Below are 23,434 nucleotides of genomic sequence, written 5' to 3'. Positions count from 1 at the left end.
ATACAAGGAAACATTATAGAATCCAACCGTTTATCACTATATCATGTTGTTACCACAGTTGGTTGTCTCGGTATAGTTAATTTCAAAATGACTTTTATCTAATAGAAACTAATTAAATATAACATGATCCAGAAACCGTCTTTCCTAGGTACTTGCTGACAAAATATCAGGCCTTCGGGTCTTATGTAACTTGTTTTTAACATATCTGCCCATGTGACCTTGAAATAAGGTCAAGGTCAATTATACAATATATATATTTGACCCATGTGACTCATTAGATCTGACAAGGGCTGGTTTGGGGTTGTGTGTTCTGGTGACCTTGCATTCAACCAACTTCATAACATAGTGTATAATGATGATCTGTATTCTAATCAGATTGGTGATCTTGAAAATAGATCAAGGTTATTAGTGTGAGGAAATTTTATTGTACTCCACAGCAGGAATCTGCTAGCCAAAGATGAGTGCCAAGTGTTTTAGATCTTGAGAAGAATTTTCACAAATGGATTTTTACTATTTGGCCCCTGTGACCTTGAATAAAGGACAAAGACATATATATGTCAGCAAATTTTAAACCACTCTTCCCTAGGTACATGGTGGCAAAATATCAGGCCTGGGCTTTCTGGAACTTGAAAATAGGTCAAGGTCATTTATATGAGGAAACTTATTGCACTCTTCCACATGTACCTCCTGGCCAAAATATCGGTTCCAGCGCTAGCTGCTTGTAGTTTCTAGAAGTTAAAAGTTGACAGATGGAAGAATGATGGATGCCTACTCATGCACCATACCATAAGCTAACTGGCACTTCATGCCATGTGAGCTAAAAACAAGTCGAAAAGATAGTTTTCGTTATTACGTGATAAACAGTATCTTAAATTTGTTTTCATTTCGTGTTAGCTTTTGTGAAACTTGTCTCTAAGTTTTCATTTTTTGACGCCAAGACATGCAAAAATAAAAAACTTCTCAAACTTGTTTCATCAAATCTCTTATGAAATGAAAACTAATTTAAGATCCTACATATATTTCTTTACTGTGGATGTTGTTTCTTGACTCATTAAGTAATTAAGCAAAACATGAAGTTAAGGTTTCAATATCTACATTTCAGTCGCACCTACTATTCTAAATTGGTAGCAAAAAATAACATGACAGCAATGAAACAGAAAAGTCAACTAGTGGTACAAACAAAATAGACTGACAATAATAATAATCATATCTGCAGTTCACAGCAGAAAGAACAAGAGGCCCAAGGGCCTTAACAGTCATCTGACTCTAAATTAAAGACCCTTATATTATGTAGTATGTATTCTCTGTAGCTAGTATATAGTGGCACCGTTGGCCATGGTGGCCGTCTTGGATTTTGACTGACCCAATAAATAACAACACTTGGTCTGGACTATCTCAGGGTAATTTCTGGTAAGTTAGAGCTGAATCCCACTGGTGGAATTTGAGAAGTTTGAAATAGCTTATATAGGCATTGTTCAGGAAAACCATGATTGCACAATCATGTTACAAAATGGCCTCCATGGCTGCCATGTCAATGTTTTAACGAGGCCGAAAAATAACAACACTTTGTTGTCCCTCCTTCCTTTACATCCTCACCAATTTCCAGCTCAATGACACCAGTGGAACTGGAGAAGAAGTTTAAAATGTGTTTTTTCAAGATGGCTACCATGGCGGCCATCTTGGATTTCAGACAGATCCAAAAAATAACAACACTTGGTCGGGATCATCTCAGGATCATTTCAGGCAAGTTTCAGCTCAATAGCACTGGTGGAACTTGAGAAGAAGTTTAAAATGTGTTTTCAAAATGGCGGCTATGGTGGCCATCTTCGATTTCAGAACAACCTGAAAAATAACAACACTTGGTCGGGATCATATCAGGATCATTTCAGGCAAGTTTCAGCTCAATAGCACTGGTGGAACGTGAGAGGAAGTTTAAAATGTGTTTTCAAAATGGCGGCTATGGTGGCCATCTTCGATTTCAGAACGACCTGAAAAATAACAACACTTGGTCAGGACCATCTCAGGATCATTTCAGGCAAGTTTCAGCTCAATCCCACTGGTGGAACTTGAGAAAAAGATTGAAATGTGAAAAGTTTACGCACGGCGCACGGCTGACGACGGATGGACGAAGCACGATGGCTATAGCTCATCCTGACCCTTCGGGTCAGATGACCTAAAAAGATAAACTTACTATCCAGTTTTTTTTTCAAGCAATGCACACCATTGTCTGTAATGTCATTAGCTCCTTGTGACGTCATTTTATATTCGCAACGTCATTAACGTTTCTGACGTCACACTTTCAAATGATTTTGTCATCATTGATAGAATTATTGATTTCAACTTTCAACCATGACTGATCATGCCGAGTCCGACGCATGGGATGATGGTGGATATATGTCACGTGTCCCCGACAGATTTTTTTTATGGAGAAACACGGTACCCATATTTATGGTTTGTTGGTATACTGTTTTATATTGGGTCCGAATACAAAAAAAATTAAAGTAAATTTAATGTATACCACCATCATGGCATATCCCAGATTCTAGATGTATATGTCTCATTATTATTCAATTAATCTAAACAAAAATGAGAAATATCTTTGAAAAAGATAACCGACAAAGTTGACATTTTTGCACATATCTTTTATTTTCGACAGAATTGACCAATCAACAAGCTCGGGGATAATCAATTACACAATTCATAAGTCAGACCATTTTGTTTAGTCTAAACTGAAGTTTCTAAGATAAAAACATGGAGTCTCCGATAATATCAATACCATTATATTATAAACCTACAACAGCTTTTTTTTCTAATTCCGGATAATCGGTTTGACCGTATACATGTACATGTAAATACAAACAAACAATATATTATCTACATCTAGATGTGAACAATGTCTGGCTTGAGCAAAATCACTTCATCACAATATATACACGTACATTATTGTATACAACCACCAGATTGAGTTTCACTGGTGAAACCAGTTGCTCGCCTTGCCTGTCAATACACCAATTATAAATTGGAGTGCAGTAACAGAAAAGACAGGTACACGCCTCGCCTGTCAATACACCAATCACATATTGGAGTATAGTAACCGACAAGACAGGTACTCGCCTCGCTTGTCAATACACCAATTATATATTGGAGTATAGTAACTGACAAGGCGAGTATCTGGAGTATCTGTGGTGAAACTTGGAGAGAAAGAACAAACAAATTAATTTTGTTTCTTTCCAGCATATTATATATATATTTCTTTGAAAATTATATTTTCCTGAAGATGCTTTAAATAATTGTGTAAACCAAGATCTTTAAAGAAGTTAAAGAACAAAATATGGCGGTTTGTATAAAGAAAATTCCACCCAGATATACAGCACCATTTACTTTTTGTGATATTAAAAAAAAATTTCAGAGAAAATTATTGCACTTCCATATATAGATAAAAGAATAGATTCACATCACATTGCCTCTACCATGTTTATATATAAATAAATTACAAACTTTAGACAAATTCTGGTTGAATGAATTTTTCCTTTCACACATCATTTTGATAATGAAACATAATATTACTTGGTATAGACTGTACAAATCTTTGATATCAGGATTTCTGTTAACTTGAAAATCCTAGAGATGGCAAATGGCCCCTCAAAAGTCAAAATGGCCCCTCTGACATTCCAATTAAAATAAATACATAAAATAACATTGTACTTCCTCTTCCTGAAATTGACTAAAATAACCTGTTCCTCTCAGGAGATACATGTAGGAGTTTCCTTGCTATTTTACAATTATTGAAACTAAATTTTCTTGACTAAACAAAAGTACAAAAAAAAAAAAATAAAAAAAAAAAAAAAAAAATACCAGTGGATTTGATAAATACTAACAATCAAATAAAAAAAATCTCTATATACCAACTACATTTTGTACAATGTACCTGGTATTTCAAAGCAAAATAACAAACTTATGCCACACTTTATCACATTAAAGAAATACAAATTCCTTATCTTTCTATAAAAAGACAAAAAAAAAAATTTTTAACAGAAGCGCTGTATATATATATTAAATACAAACATGGTGACATCAACTCATTTTGTTTACAAACAAAACAAGGAGTGTTTGTAAACAACATACAACATGATCATTTGATGACAATCAAGATAATTAATGAAGTTACTCTAGAGTTTGGTTTGTTTGGTTTGTTTTTGTTTAACGTCCTATTAACAGCCAGGGTCATTTAAGGACGTGCCAGGTTTTGGAGGTGGAGGAAAGCCGGAGTACCTGGAGAAAACCCACCGGCCTACAGTCAGTACCTGGCATCTGCCCCACGTAGGTTTCAAACTCGCAACCCAGAGGTGGAGGGCTAGGGTTAAAGTGTCGGGACACATTAACCACTCGGCCACCGCTGCCCCATTTTTTTCACTCTAGAGTTTTGTCTGTAGTCTATGATGCCAGTATGAGACTTGGTTATCGAATTTCATCTTATAAATGCTCAATCATCTTTTTTTCTTATCAAAATGATAAAAGAACTTTCTGAAAGGCAACAAAAAATACTAACGTTCATTTTGTAATGTGCAGATGGAGTCCAAAACAAGGTCATAGCCAGCTTTCACAATCACACAGAACTCACAATTTTAACTCAAGTTTCAGTTTGAAGAAGTTTTTTAGACTGTCCTTCTTGAACAGATGTAGAAATTTTATGCTTTTTTAAATGCTTCTTCTCTGAAGAAGATCAAACCCAGGGTGTTTATTACAATAAATACAGTGTTTCTAAGTAATATTTTAAATAAGATTATATTATTGAAGTAGGTGTTTTGAAAATACCAATAAAATCTTTTAAAAACACAATATTATTGAGCAGCCATCGTGATCACTTTCAGAAATCTAAAAGAACACAAATATATGTATACCTGATTAAATTGTAAAAGAATAATATATCTGTAAAATCATATACATGAACCATATAGACATGCAACCTGATAGATGTAACATATTTATCCTGAAATAAACCCTCCCAAAGCTTTAACACTAAAATGAACACTAGGGGAGGGGCTGGGCCTATTTGAGGATAAATACGGTATACTGCGTCATTAAAATCAAACCAACGTGAATTGTGTACACCAAACTCTAGTTAAAAATTCATAGAAAGATATACCAATGTAACAGAATTGTTCAAGAGTTAGCTCCCTTTAAGCAGAGCTTTAAAATTACAACAATTGTGAAACAAGTTATATATTAAATATAACTTGTTTCACAATTGTTGTAAAATGAATAAAAGAATAACTTAAATCAATCACTCTTGTTGGCCTGGATGGAAGCGTGCGAGGGGTCTTATACTGTTGGAGAAAACCGGACTACCCGGAGGAAAAACAGTGGTCGGGCAGGTGACCCAATACCTTTTTATCTCTGATCAAGGAATTGAACCTATAGGTGAAAGGCAAGTGTTATCACTGTGCCACCCGACCAGAGATATAGGTTTCTTCTTAACAGAAACATTCTCTTTTGGAGATCTGACATGAAGGCCTCAGACCACAATTAAATTCCCTATATGTTTCTACCAAAAAAAATGAATATATAAAGATCATCAAATTTTGTTAAAAAAAAAAAAAATCTGGTTTTCATTTCTTGTTGTAGAACTATTCAAGCTGGACCTGCATTGAGCTGGAAAGTACCAAATGGCTGGTATTTAAGATGCCCTGGTAGATTTTTTAGTCTAAATGTCACAATACCCTACTACATCTGATGCATGTGAAATTCCCCCCCAAAAAAACAACATACAAAATATCACCACTCAAGCCTTACAACATGCCGTGTCCTGCCTCACAAATAAGGAGATTATGTCAAACCAATTTAAATTACAGATGTTGTACTACAAATCTATGTTAAAAATATGTACGTAATGTACATAATATGAATAGCTATAAGTCAGGAAAAAATATTCAGAAAGAGACACGAAATTCCATTTTGTACTACATTTGTGTGCAACAACCCGATAGCTGTGATAACGTAGCTCTGGACGACGGACGGACGACCAATTTCTGACAGAAAGAGCCAGAGAGCAGTGTAGGCAGGGTATGAATACTCGTTCTACAACCCGAAAGTATAATTGTGGTCTGAGATCAGTCTATTTGATCAAACACACACCATTAGTGTAAAAGATGCTTTTCCTCCCAAAGTAACGAAAATAATTGTGATTCAGTGGCTTTATACATGCTTCACAAGCCAATTCCCAGGTTATCTAACAAAAAAACCCCAAATTTTATAAAATAACTGAATTTTGAGGATAAAGAAAAACTTAACAAAACATGTTGAAAAATTTATAAAAAAATACATAGGTATCTGGTTTTATCAAGAACTTAAATTATTGCACAATAGAAATTTATCAAAATTAACTTAAAACATAGAATTTTTCCTAATTAAAAAAGTTAAAAAATTGTTAACAAGTTTAACTTGAGATTCATCACGAAAAGAAAACAGAACAAAAAAGCGACATAAAAATGCTAACATGTATACATGTATCAGGAAAAATTAGTTGATTGTTCTTTAATATATATGTATTCACCTTTAGAAAGACGCTATTCATATAAGTTATTTCCTACTAAAGAAAATCTCTTAATAGAGTCCATAACATAATTTAATCATATACATATGTAAATGCTTATCATTAGATAACTTTAACCTTAAATTACTACAAATTTGGTTTGGTTTATTTTGTTTAACGTCCTATTAACAGCCAGGGTCATTTAAGGACGTGCCAGGTTTGGAGGTGGAGGAATGCCGGAGTACCCGGAGAAAAACCACCGGCCTACGGTCAGTACCTGGCAACTGCCCCACGTAGGTTTTGAATTCGCAACCCAGAGGTGGAGAGCTAGTGATAAAGTGTCGGGACACCTTAACCACTAGGCCACCGCGGCCCCCTTACTACAAATTATACAATGGTATTTGATTAAAAAAAATCTGATTAAAAAATTCTCCTGGCTCCCATTTCATCAATGCTCCTAAATTTAAGAAAATTACTGGGAGGAAAATCTTAGATAAGAAATTTTGCATTGTAGTCGCACTGGACTGGGTTGAATGTTGGTTGCCAGGTAGCTCAAATAGTTAGAGTATCAATTTAGATTCGGAGGTCCTGGGTTGGAGTCCTGGTCTGGTTGTTACATTTTTCCTCTCCTTGTTACATCTCTGGCATGATAAGCCACAGCTGTAGCTCCTGAGCCAAAAAGCATGCACCGTCAGCTGTGCGACAGCAACCTTATTGAAAATTGTGTACAAGCCACAGCGACCTATTTCATTTACACATTAAATACTGTAATGCTTTCCTTTTGGAAATTTTAACTTAAGTTTAGGAACATCGATGAAATAGAGGCCTGGTAATAAGCCTGAATGCCTGGCAATAACCCCATACAAAGTGATTTATGACATAAAAAAAATAATACATAATTTCTAGTCCTAGACAACTCTGCTTAATACGATAAATTATAAAAAAAAAAAAAAAAATTTAAATCAATACTTTCATTTTTTCCTCTATGTCACATACCTGGTAATCATGTGATTTCACTACAGGAATAACCACATTTTTGCTGTAGAATATTGTGATTAGCCATTGACCAGTCAAATGCAGTGTAACATCTCATATGATAAGTTATTAACCAATGAAATGCAGTGTTACATCTCATGATTAGTTATTAACCAATAAAATACTGTAAATACATCTCATGCAATAATTCATAAATACAAGAGGCCCATGGGCCTTAACGGTCACCTGAGATTTTGAAATATTTCAGTTTATTTAATTGACCCCTTTTGCCCCCCCCCCCCCCCCCCCCCCCCCCCCCCCCCCATCAGCCCCTAGGCGTCAGTCAGGGCCAACATATGCATATTATCAAACTTTCATTCCATGCTAAAAATGTTAACCAGAATGAATTCCAATAGAAATCAAAAACAAATCAGTCAAAAATGTGATTTCCCTATATAAACTATAGTTAAGTTTAGCCTCACCCCAGGGCAAACTTAAGACCCTAGGGACTTGAAATTCACAATTTTGGTAAAGAACCTTCAAACCCGGCTATCTATGAAGTGTATTTGATTCCAGTATATCTGAGAGTAGAGAAGAAGATTTTTGAAGTTTAAGTCAATTAGCCCCGCCCATCAGCCCCTGGGGGTCGGTCAGGGCCAACATGTGCATGCCATCAAACTGTCATTCCATGCTGACAATGTTTATAGAATTAGAATGAATCCCAATAGAAATAAAATAAATTAAAGTCAAAATGTGATTTCCCTATATAAACTATAGTAAAGTTTACCCCCTCCCCAGGGGCAAACGTGAAACCCCTGGGTCATGAAATTTACAATTTTGGTAAAGCACCTTAAGACCCTTCCATCTATGAATAGTGTTTGATTGCAGCATATCTGAGAGTAGAGAAGAAGATTTTTGAAGTTTTAGTCAATTTGGCCCTTTTTAGCCCCGCCCATCAGCCCCTGGGGGTCAGTTAGGGCCAACATGTGCATGCTATCAAACTGTCATCTCAAGCTGACAATGTTTACAAAATTAGAATGAATCCCAATAGAAATAAAATTAATTAAAGTCAAAAATGTGATTTCCCTATATAAACTATAGTAAAGTTTAGCCCCTCCCCAGGGGCAAACGTGAAACCCCTGGGTCATGAAATTTACAATTTTGGTAAAACACCTTAAGACCCTTCCATCTATGAAGAGTGTTTGATTGCAGCATATCTGAGAGAAGAGAAGAAGATTTTTGAAGTTTTAGTCAATTTGGCCCTTTTTAGCCCCGCCCATCAGCCCCTGGGGGTAAGTCAGGGCCAACATGTGCATGCTATCAAACTGTCATCCCATGCTGACAATGTTTACAAAATTAGAATGAATTCCAATAGAAATAAAATAAATTAAAGTCAAAAATGTGATTTCCCTATATAAACTATAGTAAAGTTTAGCCCCTCCCCAGGGGCAAACGTGAAACCCCTGGGTCATGAAATTTACAATTTTGGTAAAGCACCTTAAGACCCTTCCATCTATGAAGAGTGTTTGATTGCAGCATATCTGAGAGTAGAGAAGAAGATTTTTGAAGTTTTTGACTTTGTCTCAGGTGACCTAAAAATGCAGTGTTACATCTCATTTGATTACTTATATTATTAACCAATCAAATGCAGTGTTACTTCTCATATGATTACTTATATTATCAACCAATAAAATGCAGTGTTGCATCTCCTGACTAGTTATTCTCCAATCAAATACATGTACTGTGAAAATTGTATTCTTAAGACACAGAATCTAACAATAATCCAAGAATGATTTACGATTCCAAAACTAGATGTTTTTAAAACTTCTATCAGCTTTTTGAGGACATGTCCCAGATAATAAGTAATTTTCACCCAAAAATCTCTAATGCTTATTTAATGCTTTCAACAGTAAACATTGCTTTACTTTCTTCACGTTCCTCTATACAACTGATGTCTTTCTTCTCGGCATCCTTAACATCGGCTCTTCTCTTGTCGTAAAGATCATGAAACACCAGGAATATCATGATGAGGTTCTTCATGGGAAATATTGATATATCACGGCTGTGAACATGCCACAACAGCATCCTGATTACGAACAGTGGCAAATTGATGAGGAACACGAGACTGAGTCTGTGCATCACCACAAGACCATCGCTATGGTCTTTGTGTCCAAAGTGCATGCGATTTAACACCATTAATGGTATGATTGGTACAAGAAAATTCACAGATGCAACAATGAGAATTGCGAGCACCAGTTCATTTGGTAGGTCATCAATTTGCGATTTATGAAAAAATATGTTTAAGACGTCGACTGCGTCGAGCACATCAAAGACAACTGTTCCTGACAGTTCCTCAATTTTGTGTTTTCTTTTGGAACTTGGAATGGCGTCATGATGAGTCAATAGTAACAGTAAAAACACAAAACAAGTTCCAGAAACGGTGATCTTTAAGGTGTTAGGACCGAACACATTCGAATGATTTAACGTTCCAGCAATATCTCGGTATATGATGAAAACTCGCGCTCCAAGGAAAACTGAATACACAAACCATGCAAAGTAGCACAATGGGAGACTACCGGCCTGGACTGTCGAGGCAGAGCCACGGGAACGATGGATGATACTAAGGTGTCTGTACGATATGAGGAAGGTCATGATGAAGACAAGTCCCAGTGCAACATCAGCAGCAACCCAGCCATACCAGTATATATTTTTGTTGCTGATTAGGTAGTAGTCAAGGATGCCCCCTTGAACCATCACCAGAAACAAAACACAAGACACGTGTCGGAATTTGGTACATGGCATCGCAGCAGGACAAACACGAACTCCCCATTCTGGCTGATTTCACATCCAGAGTTGAAAAAAAAAAAAAAAAAAATTGTTTATAGTTACACAGCGCTTGGAATTATATTGAAATTTGTTGATTCAGTTTAAAACTATGTGTAAGACATCACATATTGGCTTGTTAAATCCTGTTTTCAATGATGTGTCTCCTTACAAGCAACATAATCCTCAGTCTGGCTTCAAAATGTGTTGATCTCCTTATGACCTGGGAAAGACAAAAATTGTCACAATAATGAACCATGACTCAAATACTCACACTGTAAAATTGGAAAATTAGGATAAAAAGATTTTTTAAGGTTTTAATGAAACAGGAAACTATGTTTTTTATACTTCTTTTACAGGAAACAATTACTCTTATCTGTTAAATTTTCACAAGACGATATTTGTACCATTTTATGCAGGGTTACAAGGAAGAAAATAAGTCGGTTAGTCCAAACCTCGAGCTTCCACCAGGAAATAATTGTTGATCAATCCTGTTCACCACTAACACTATTTATAGTAAAATTTGTAATTTGATCAGACAGGAAGTTTAAGATGCTAAATCTCCGACAATTAGGAATTGTTATCGATTGAAAACAAGAAAGGGTTGTTGTGTATTTTATCAATACTAGAAGTTAGATATTTTACCACCTTCCAAATTTTTCAGCTCTAAACTTAAAGTGAAGCCATAATTTATTGCATTCCAATTAAGAAATATCCCAATCTACTCCAAATTTTGCATATTAATTTTTTTTTATATACCAAATGAATTTTTTTATCTATTAATTTTGTTAAAAAAAATTTTTTTTGTTCATTTGTTGGTGTTCATTAGTTAATGTACTGTCATCGGTGTAGCGTCTTTACAATATACCAAAGCCCTTAGTCCCTGCTTGTGATTTTGTCATAGGGCATATTATATTTATGTTACTTAGAAATAGATTTCGTCTTGTGCAAGGATGCTTCGATGAACCACAACAGCACAGGACAGTTTCCAGTAGAAACATGAAGCTATCTGGGTATCAATTGAACACTTGGATCTTCACCACAGGTTACTGTTTATTTGTCAAATTTAGTGGGGCTTAATTTTCATGGTTGTCCCAGTAGTCCCTAGTTTGCAGGTATTAAAATTTTGCACTGCCACATTCTGCAGTAAAAATTTTTTCAAATATATTTGTCTGTAAATATAAGTATATAAATATTTGCTGGGTAAATATTTTCAAGCTATATTTATGACCGTAGATATTGCAAAATGAAATCCCCCTAATTAAAAACCAACTGCAGTAGAAGGACTCACACAACTAAATAATTTACTATATGTTATTACTAGTGACCCCCATCCCTTTATTCATTCGATTGAAGTTCAAATTAAATGAAATTTATATCAGATTAAAGTTTGAAGTTTTTTCTATCGGATAAATGCTGTTATTGTATAGGTTAAATGGCATATAAGAGCACACGGGTACTCCAAAGACAGTAACCCTGACATTTACAGTTCCCTGGGAAACCCTCACCCGGGGAATTCCCGCCTTTTTACACCTCAAATCCCACGTCATTCTATTTTTAGTAGGAGTGTATATTTTAGATTTTCCAAATCTCAAGATCCAACTCATAATTCTCGTATATAGAAAGTACCCATTTCATATGTTATTTACTCAGGAAAACAGCTACAAACCTAAGAAACACATTTTCCTCAGTGACTTGGTTCAGGTGAAACACCAGCTGATTGGCTGATTTAGTTGTGTGAGTCCTTGAAGCTATATTAACCCCACTTTCAGATCCAGAGTTATAAAGATCAGTGACTCAACACAGGGAGCTAAGAATTTGTTACAGTTAACTAGGTGAATTTAGACCTATGTCCTACCCAAGAGAAAACGGAATTGGGATCCCGGCGGGATTGTGGATCCCGGTGGGATCCCGGCGGGATTTCACCCTCTCACCGGGATCCCGGCTTGCATCAAACCGGGATATGGATGGACGATCCGGGATCCTGGCGGGACAAACCGGGATAACCGGGATCCTGTTGGTTCAAACCGGGATCCCGACTGAAGGAACCGGGACATAAATTCATAAACTGGGACATCATTAAATTCTAAAGTTTGAATAGCACATTTTTACATGCTTTAAGGGGCTGGATTAGCAATCGGTAAAAATGACAGCAGAAGATGTTCATTATATAGACTTAGAGAAAGGGACGAACACTCACAATTTTTCATACACATATGAAGTTTTTCATTGAGAAATGTAGGTAGGGTCGATATGCTGACATGGCAAGCTTTCTTTCCTTTTCTGTAATAATCATTGTCATTTACCAAATCCACATCTCAAATTCACCTTTTGAGGTCCAAATACACTTCAAGACTAACAAATTCTCAGGTTCCTGTGATTTTAAACACCACATCACTGCCACATCTTCAATAAAGGAAGCATGGACATGTAGTAATTTGAAGTTCCTATTTACCACTATATCACAGTTATATACATCCATCTCAAAGCAATTCACAATTTATTATCATTCTTATACTAGGCCTTGAACCAGCCAATGTCTTTCTCAACTCTCTGGATAGCATACAGCCCAAACTGCCATTTCAATGCTGACACAAAACATTTCTTGCGCTGTCCTACAACATGTTCATTTACAACTGAAATGTCTGGAACACAAGAGTGAATTTGAAGTTTCTTGTTCAAGGATACAATACCACGAGAGGAACTCGAACCATCGACCCTACAGTTATGTAGCCCTACTTCCTACCACAGATAGATGACCACCATGCCTAGTTTACCATGCCTTGTTGGCCACCATGCCTAAGTGTAGTTGACCACCATGCCTAGTTGACCAACACACCTTGTTGACCACCATGCCTTGTTGACCACCTTGCCTAGTTGACCAACACACCTTGTTGACCACCATGTCTGGTTGACCAACACACCTTGTTGACCACCATGCCTTGTTGACCACCTTGCCTAGTTGACCACCTTGCCTAGTTGACCAACACACCTTGTTGACCACCATGCCTAGTTGACCAACACATCTTGTTGACCACAATGCATTGTAGACCATGCCTAGTTGACCATGCCTTGTTGACCACTATGCCTAGTTGACCACCATGCCTAGTTGACCACCATGCTGAGTTGACCACCATGCCTTGTTGACCACCATGCCTAGTTGACCACCATGCCTTGTTGACCACCATGCCTAGTTGACCACCTTGCCTAGTTGACCACCATGCCTAGTTGACCACCATGCCTTGTTGACCACCATGCCTAGTTGACCACCATGCCTTGCCTTGTTGACCACCATGCCTTGTTGACCACCATGCCTTGCCTTGTTGACCACCATGCCTAGTTGACCACCATGCCTTGTTGACCACCATGCCTTGCCTTGTTGACCACCATGCCTTGCCTTGTTGACCACCATGCCTTGCCTTGTTGACCACCATGCCTTGCCTTGTTGACCACCATGCCTTGCCTTGTTGACCACCATGCCTTGTTGACCACCATGCCTTGCCTTGTTGACCACCATGCCTTGCCTTGTTGACCACCATGCCTAGTTGACCACCATGCCTAGTTGACCACCATGCCTAGTTGACCACCATGCCTTGTTGACCACCATGCCTAGTTGACCATGCCTTGTTGACCACCATGCCAAATTGACCACCATGCCTTGTTGACCACCATGCCTAGTTGACCACCATGCCTAGTTGACCACCAAGCCTTGTTGACCACCATGCCTAGTTGACCACCATGCCTAGTTAACCACCATGCCTTGTTGACCACCATGCCTAGTTGACCACCATGCCTAGTTGACCACCATGCCTTGTTGACCACCATGCCTAGTTGACCACCATGCCTAGTTGACCATCTTACCAAGTTGAGCACCATACCTAGTTGACCACTATGCCTAGTTGACCACCATGCCTTGTTGACCACCATGCCTAGTTGACCACCATGCCAAGTTGACCATCTTGCCAAGTTGAGCACCATACCTAGTTGACCACTATGCCTAGTTGACCACCATGCCTTGTTGACCACCATGCCTAGTTGACCACCATGCCTAGTTGACCACTTTGCCTAGTTGACCACCATGCCTTGTTGACCACCATGCCTAGTTGACCACCATGCCTAGTTGACCATGCTTTGTTGACCATTATGCCTAGTTGACCACCATGCCTTGTTGACCACCATGCCTAGTTGACCACCATGCCTAGTTGACCACCATGCCTAGTTGACCACCATGCCTTGTTGACCACCATGCCTAGTTGACCACCATGCCTAGTTGACCACCATGCCTTGTTGACCACCATGCCTAGTTGACCACCATGCCTAGTTGACCACCATGCCTAGTTGACCACCATGCCTATAGTTGACCACCATGCCTAGTTGACCATGCCTTGTTGACCACCATGCCTAGTTGACCACCATGCCTAGTTGACCACCATGCCTAGTTGACCATGCCTTGTTGACCACCTTGCCAAGTTGACCACCATGCCTAGTTGACCATGCCTTGTTGACCACCTTGCCAAGTTGACCACCTTGCCTAGTTGACCAGGCCTAGTTGACCACCATGCCAAGTTGACCACCATGCCAAGTTGACCACCATGCGTAGTTGACCACCATGCCAAGTTGACCACCATGCCTAGTTGACCATGCCTTGTTGACCACTATGCCTAGTTGACCACCATGCCTTGTTGACCACCATGCCTAGTTGACCACCATGCCTTGTTGACCACCATGCCTAGTTGACCACCATTCCTAGTTGACCACCTTGCCAAGTTGACCAACATGCCTAGTTGACCACCATGCCTTGTTGACCACCATGCCTAGTTGACCACCATGCCTTGTTGACCACCATGCCTAGTTGACCACCATGCCTAGTTGACCACCATGCCTTGTTGACCACCATGCCTAGTTGACCATGCCTTGTTTACCACTATGCCTAGTTGACCACCATGCCTTGTTGACCACCATGCTTAGTTGACCACCTTGCCAATTGACCACCATGCCTAGTTGACCACCATGCCTAGTTGACCACCATGCCTAGTTGACCACCATGCCTTGTTGACCACCATGCCTAGTTGACCACCATGCCTAGTTGACCACCAAGCCTTGTTGACCACCATGCCTAGTTGACCACCATGCCTAGTTAACCACCATGCCTTGTTGACCACCATGCCTAGTTGACCACCATGCCTTGTTGACCACCATGCCTTGTTGACCACCATGCCTAGTTGACCACCATGCCTAGTTGACCATCTTACCAAGTTGAGCACCATACCTAGTTGACCACTATGCCTAGTTGACCACCATGCCTTGTTGACCACCATGCCTAGTTGACCACCATGCCAAGTTGACCATCTTGCCAAGTTGAGCACCATACCTAGTTGACCACTATGCCTAGTTGACCACCATGCCTTGTTGACCACCATGCCTAGTTGACCACCATGCCTAGTTGACCACTTTGCCTAGTTGACCACCATGCCTTGTTGACCACCATGCCTAGTTGACCACCATGCCTAGTTGACCATGCTTTGGTGACCATTATGCCTAGTTGACCACCATGCCTTGTTGACCACCATGCCTAGTTGACCACCATGCCTTGTTGACCACCATGCCTAGTTGACCACCATGCCTAGTTGACCACCATGCCTTGTTGACCACCATGCCTAGTTGACCACCATGCCTAGTTGACCACCATGCCTTGTTGACCACCATGCCTAGTTGACCACCATGCCTAGTTGACCACCATGCCTAGTTGACCACCATGCCTATAGTTGACCACCATGCCTAGTTGACCATGCCTTGTTGACCACCATGCCTAGTTGACCACCATGCCTAGTTGACCATGCCTTGTTGACCACCTTGCCAAGTTGACCACCATGCCTAGTTGACCATGCCTTGTTGACCACCTTGCCAAGTTGACCACCTTGCCTAGTTGACCAGGCCTAGTTGACCACCATGCCAAGTTGACCACCATGCCAAGTTGACCACCATGCCTAGTTGACCACCATGCGTAGTTGACCACCATGCCAAGTTGACCACCATGCCTAGTTGACCACCATGCCTAGTTGACCATGCCTTGTTGACCACTATGCCTAGTTGACCACCATGCCTAGTTGACCACCATGCCTTGTTGACCACCATGCCTAGTTGACCACCATGCCTAGTTGACCACCTTGCCAAGTTGACCAACATGCCTAGTTGACCACCATGCCTTGTTGACCACCATGCCTAGTTGACCACCATGCCTTGTTGACCACCATGCCTAGTTGACCACCATGCCTAGTTGACCACCATGCCTTGTTGACCACCATGCCTAGTTGACCATGCCTTGTTTACCACTATGCCTAGTTGACCACCATGCCTTGTTGACCACCATGCTTAGTTGACCACCTTGCCAAGTTGACCACCATGCCTAGTTGACCACCATGCGTAGTTGACCATGCCTTGTTGACCACTATGCCTAGTTGACCACCATGCCTATAGTTGACCATCATGCCTAGTTGACCACCATGCTTTGTTGACCACCATGCCTAGTTGACCACCATGCCTTGTTGACCACCATGCCTAGTTGACCACCATGCTTGGTTGACCACCATGCCTAGTTGACCACCATGCCTTGTTGACCACCATGCCTTGTTGACCACCATGCCTAGTTGACCACCATGCCTTGTTGACCACCTTGCCAAGTTGACCACCATGCCTAGTTGACCAACATGCCAAGTTGACCACCATGCCTATATATAGTTGACCACCAAGCCTATAGTTGACCACCATGCCTAGTTGACCACCATGCCTAGTTGACCACCATGCCTTGTTGACCACCATGCCTTGTTGACCACCATGCCTAGTTGACCACCGTGCCTAGTTGACCATGCCTTGTTGACCATGCCTTGTTGACCACCATGCCTAGTTGACCACCATGCCTAGTTGACCACCATGCCTAGTTGACCATGCCTTGTTGACCACCATGCCTAGTTGACCACCTTGCCAAGTTGACCGCCATGCCTAGTTGACCACCATGCCTTGTTGACCACCATGCCTTGTTGACCACCATGCCTTGTTGACCACCATGCCTAGTTGCTCTCACCCTAACAGTCTACTAACCAAACTACATTTTAAATCTGCATGTGCACATGTACCCAGCCCAATAATATTACAACATGTAATTCTAAATTGTCTTAAACCTCGAGATCAATCTTCAATCATACTGATATAAGCAGTTCTTTATAATTACCGGCATTTAACTACCTTAATCTAAATATAATCTAATGCAAGATTTAGATGATAATAAGGTGGGAAAAAAATTTACTCAAATATAATGAGAACTTACATGTATGAGCATGTTTAAAGATTATTAAGTTAATGAATTTTTTTTTGTGTAAAATTATTAGCGTGCTTGTACTAGAGTACATGCTCTACCATTTTACAAAAGTTAGATTGAAATTAAATTAATATATTTATACATGTATGGTAATATAATTAGTATTCCTTGTCACTTCTGAGCTTTTTGTTACTAATGAATAATGTACGTACCTATATATATGTATCTGTTACAGGTACTCCCGGTTCAATGTCACCCATACAGACACAATTTCATAGTGACGCACTTCTCACTAACATTGAGCTTATAGTATCTGATCTGATACAAGCTACACATATCACATTCCGCGTACCCTATATAATTAAAACATATTTATAGAGCCTATACAGCCCAAGAGCCATATCATCTATTTTTAATTACAGATGGTTGCTCAACCCTGCTACCTGTTTAAATTACAGGTAATATAACTCAACCATGCTTGCTGTTTTAAAGGTAAATTTCACACAGCTGTAATTTAAATGACCAATACCAGGTACTTTACCTAGATATTTTAGAATGTTTAAATAATATACAAATGAATGAAAAGGAAATTCCTGTTCTCCTCCAGTAATTTCCCTATTGTGTAAAGAAAATCCAAACAAGGTCTGTATATTGTTTGTACTGTACTTAAAAATATTGAACTCATACATGTCCCAAAGCTCAAAATGCTAGCAGGCCCCAGTCTCTTTTGTGGTATGAATGTCGAATCCTTTCACTCGACTATAGCTCAGTAAAGAGATACCTGTCTTGAAAAAAAAATAAAAAATGATACCTATTTTTAAAACAAACAAAAAATGCTTATTCATTAGTGATCAGCGAGTGATAAAAGATCTGGTGAATTTTGTCTCGATGTATGTAAAACATTTCATCATGTGAAACACTTATTCACATTTCATGTATCGTAGAGCACTATTTGGTCACTTTTCTGGGCTTAAAGGTCAATTTACGGCCATCGTATAATGAAGCCTGTGTACATCATTCATGCTCCAGTTAGTTGAGTGCTCATGCATGCAGCTTTAATTCAGGGAAAAAATCTCTTAATAACATCAAAGAATTGATCCAGACTCGTTTCTAAGCCAAGTTTCCTCTGGTCTTAACACCAAATGTTAGACCAGTACTGGAAGATATATGGCTGGTATTGAGTTAAGAGAATTGTAGAATTTCATGAAACAGCATAATATCATATTTCTATAATTAATATATAAGTTAAAGCTAGCTAAATACAACAAACATATCAATGCCCAGTGAATTTTAGCAGAAATATCATCCATTCCAGATACTGTATCGCCTCACCCAAGGGAAATCGGTTTCCATTCCATATATAGAAATATAGATAATTTGTATTCTCACGGTCCATTTAACATGGTTTTAAATTTATAGATCTTTTAGCCAACTAGAAGTGTAAAAGGAATCATTGATTCTTTGACCCATTATACAGGAAAATCCACCTGTTCTAAATGCATCATTATTGCCCCACAACAGCTAGTACTCTAATATATACATCACTTCAAAAATGTATCAAATTTTAACAACAAATTTAATGTATATTGCATCACACTTACCACTTCAGTCACACAAAAGATACCATGTACAATGTAAAAAGTCCACCTTACTTGTTAGCTGTTACTGTATTTATCCTGTAGTAAGCGCGCGCGCTAGCCCAGCATATAACTGTACATGTGTGGGCTTATTACCACTGGTATGGGCTTATAATTATAATATTGACAGATAAATAAGTTATATATGTTTTGTGTGATCAGCCCCAATGCAAGGTTAATTAATTACCTTCAGTCTTTACAGGATAAAATTTGCATCGGATAATTCCAAATTACTTGCACTATGAAATTATAAGTTCACACGGGCTTAATTAATACTGCCCAAACAAAGAAAGAGCGTAAAGCCAATAACACTAATTATCTTATAGTTATAAGGGTGGGCTTATTACCCGGCATGGGCTTAAAACTGGTCAAATAGAGGGGCGATAAAATCAATTGTAATATAATCTCAATATATGTATAATTTGTATTAACTATGCCAACAAGAGTGGGCTTATTACCCGGCATGGGCTTAAAACTGGTCAAATAGAGGGGTGTCAAAATCAATTGTAATATACATCTCAATATATGTATAATTTGTATTAACTATGCCAACAAGGGTGGTCTTAATACCAAGCATGGGCTTAAAACTGGTCAAATGGAGGGGTGTTAAAATCAATTGTAATATACATCTCAATATATGTATAATTTGTATTAACTATGCCAACAAGGGTGGGCTTATTACCAGGCATGGGCTTAAAACTGGTCAAATAGAGGGGCGATAAATCAATTGTAATATACATCTCAATATATGTATAATTTGGAATAGCTATGCCAACAAGAGTGGGCTTATTACCAGATATGGGCTTATAGTCAAATGGAGGGCTAACATGGGTGGGCTTATTACCAGACATCCTTGTTGGTAAATACTTTACAGTTCAATAACTCGGCTGATAAAATACAGCTATTGTATATATATGTTAATATCGATATAAAATCATGTATACATGTATGCATACATACCCCAGGCTGTCAAACACTGATCATGACATCACAGTAACTGAAGGAATATAGCTTGTCCCAGTGGTATCCAGCATATCTTTGCCATTCTATATTGGTCCTAAAAACAGGAGAACATTTTTAAACAATGTCCAAGGTGATCATTTAACAACTAACTCACACTTGTTTGCATACTGAACTTCTCACCTGTACAGTACATGCTGACTGGGTGAAATGAAGGATTAACAAATAATGCAATCAATAAACGGTATTCTTGATCTATTTTTAGATCACTCAGTCAGTAATTGGACACTTAACTGTCAATTTCTCAGAGATATAATACATCTATAATACATCGTACTGTGTACATATGTATAGACGACAATGCTCTGAGCCTCATATATGCATTTCATTTCCACATATTCCAGGAATTAACAACATGAACTAATATAAGGCCTGAAAACAACTCTACCTTTAGCTTGGTTGATTTCATTTATTTTGGTATTGAGCTGACGTTTAATTTTAATTAGAAGTATACTGAACAAGCCAGAAAATGACATGAAAAAAATTGTTCTTAAGATGGGTTGAAGATAACGAACATGTCAGAATTCAATCCCAGATAAGATATTATAGGGCAGGAAATAGACAATGACACAAAAGGAAACAGGAACTAAGGAGACACCGAAACAAAAGGAAAAACAACAATAGGAACTGAAGAGATAACAAAACTAGAGGAAAGACAGCAACAGGAACTAAGGAGACACCAAAACAAAAGGAAAGACAACAACAGGAACTGAGGAGACACCAAAACAAAAGGAAAGACAACAACAGGAACTAAGGAGACACCAAAACAAAAGGAAAGACAACAACAGGAACTAAGGAGACACCAAAACAAAAGGAAAGACAACAACAGGAACTCAGGAGACACCAAAACAAAAGGAAAGACAGCAACAGCAACTGAGGAGACACCAAAACAAAAGGAAAGACAGCAACAGCAACTGAGGAGACACCAAAACAAAAAGAAAGACAACAACAGGAACTGAGGAGACACCAAAACAAAAGGAAAGACAACAACAGGAACGGAGGAGACAACATAACAAAAGGAAAGACAACAACAGCAACTGAGGTGACACCAAAACGAAAGGAAAGACAACAACAGCAACTAAGGAGACACCAAAACCCCATATTTATCCTATAACAGGCAAGAGAGTCAACACATAAACTTTGACACAACAGGTGTAATTATTGCTGAACAATGATACAATAACCATGGGTGGGCTTATTACCAGACATGGGCTTATTGTCAGATAAATACAGTATCAACATCAGTGTAGACATGGGTGGGCTTATTATACCCGACATGGGCTTATTGTCAGATAAACACGTACTTATATCAGTGTAGACATGGATGGGCATATTACCAGACATGGGCTTATTGTCAGATAAATACAGTACTTATATCAGTGTAGACATGGGTAGGCTTATTACCAGACATGGGCTTATTGTCAGATAAATACAGTACTTATATATAAGTATATCAGTGTAGACATGGGTGGGCTTATTACCAGACATTGGCTTATTGTCAGATAAATACAGCATTTATATCAGTGTAGACATGGGTGGGCTTATTACTAGACATGGGTTTATTGTCAGATAAATACAGTACTTATATCAGTGTAGACATGGGTGGGTTTATTACCAGACATGGGCTTATTGTCAGATAAATACAGTATTTATATCAGTGTAGACATGGGTGGGCTTATTACCAGACATGGGCTTATTGTCAGATAAATACAGTACTTATATCAGTGTAGACATTGGTGGGCTTATTATACCAGACATGGGCTTATTGTCAAATAAATACAGTACTTATATCAGTGTAGACATGGGTGGGCTTATTACCAGACATGGGCTTATTGTCAGATAAATACAGTACTTATATCAGTGTAGACATGGGTGGGCTTATTATACCAGACATGGGCTTATTGTCAGATAAATACGGTACTATCCTCCCAAACATCCACTCCTGTAATTTGATTGTGTTAGCCTTAGATAGTACATGTACTGATTAACCTCAGAGATACAAATGACACAACATGGCTTCATTTCCCTACATGACCCGCTTATCAAATTAAACAATACAAAATCTAACAACAATGGATTTAGTACAAAAGTATACGTCATGCTTTGTGCCTCTGCAGCATCCTTACAAAGCTTCTAATCCTTACGCTAACATTGGTCAGGTATCTCCGCAAGATCTGTTAAGAATGTTTTATCAGGAGAAATACATGTATATACACTTATAAACACTCAGCCAGTCATTCAGTGCTCCCAGATGTTAAGTATTCAGCACTGGGCTTTAGGTTCTAGATCTAAACCGAATCACACAAGTATAGCATGTTTGATGTTTGTTGTGTCTTAAGCAGCTACCGTGCCATGAATATTAATTTGGAGCATGTTGAAATACTCTTCTAATACATGTTTCTAAATTTATCTTCATGCTTTAGAGATATTTTAGGGTAATTAATTGAAAACAGGCTACTGTAAAACAGTGCACACATATCAGTATCTTATTTATTTACATTGTATTTCAATTATATTCTCTTTTTTTTTCATTTCATGATTTTTTTTTTTTTTTTTAATTCAATTTTGTCTGGATTTTGAATAATATCATAAATAATTATATATATATCAATATGTAATTTTCCATTTCATTCCCGGATCAACTTGATGAATCACTTTTGCACCAATTCAAGTACAAACATATAAGAGATACATTTCAATTCCATAGTGAAATATTATATTAATAAATATGTAAAACCCTCCAAAAATATAAATTCATATTTATTCAGCCTGCTCTAGTCATTTCATGCTTTTATGCCATAAACAAATATAAAGCAATTAACACTAAATCAATGTCATAAATCTTGTGTCACATATATTTAAATTTTGTCTGTCTTGTAGGGACATTTGTCAAAGGGATTTCACTTATTTTCTCTAGAGATGTGGCTTACATGAAAAATAGAATATTGCAATTGTTTTCATGAATATACCGATCTCAATTTATTAAACTAATTCAATAAATTAACGAGACACTTGTCGAAACGATTAAATATTATTGATGCCATATCAAAATACTGATCAAGATAATTATTATCAAATATGAGCCAACACAACCATCTAATATGATACTCGCTCCCTCAAATATAATAATCT

General features: G+C 38.2%; 1 protein-coding gene across 1 annotated transcript; it reads right to left on the bottom strand.

The window, feature by feature from the left end:
• Positions 1-9,087: 9,087 nt before the first annotated feature.
• LOC117330763 lies at positions 9,088-20,343 on the bottom strand. The gene is given in 3 exon segments (XM_033889242.1): positions 9,088-10,267; positions 10,269-10,553; positions 20,243-20,343. Coding segments are annotated over 2 exon segments (939 nt in total). The 5' UTR covers positions 10,338-10,553; positions 20,243-20,343; the 3' UTR covers positions 9,088-9,397.
• Positions 20,344-23,434: the final 3,091 nt, after the last annotated feature.

The sequence above is a fragment of the Pecten maximus genome, chromosome 7, assembly GCF_902652985.1.
Source record: "Pecten maximus chromosome 7, xPecMax1.1, whole genome shotgun sequence".
Classification (NCBI taxonomy): Eukaryota; Metazoa; Mollusca; class Bivalvia; order Pectinida; family Pectinidae; genus Pecten; species Pecten maximus.
This window is presented reverse-complemented; position numbering and strand designations above follow the sequence as displayed.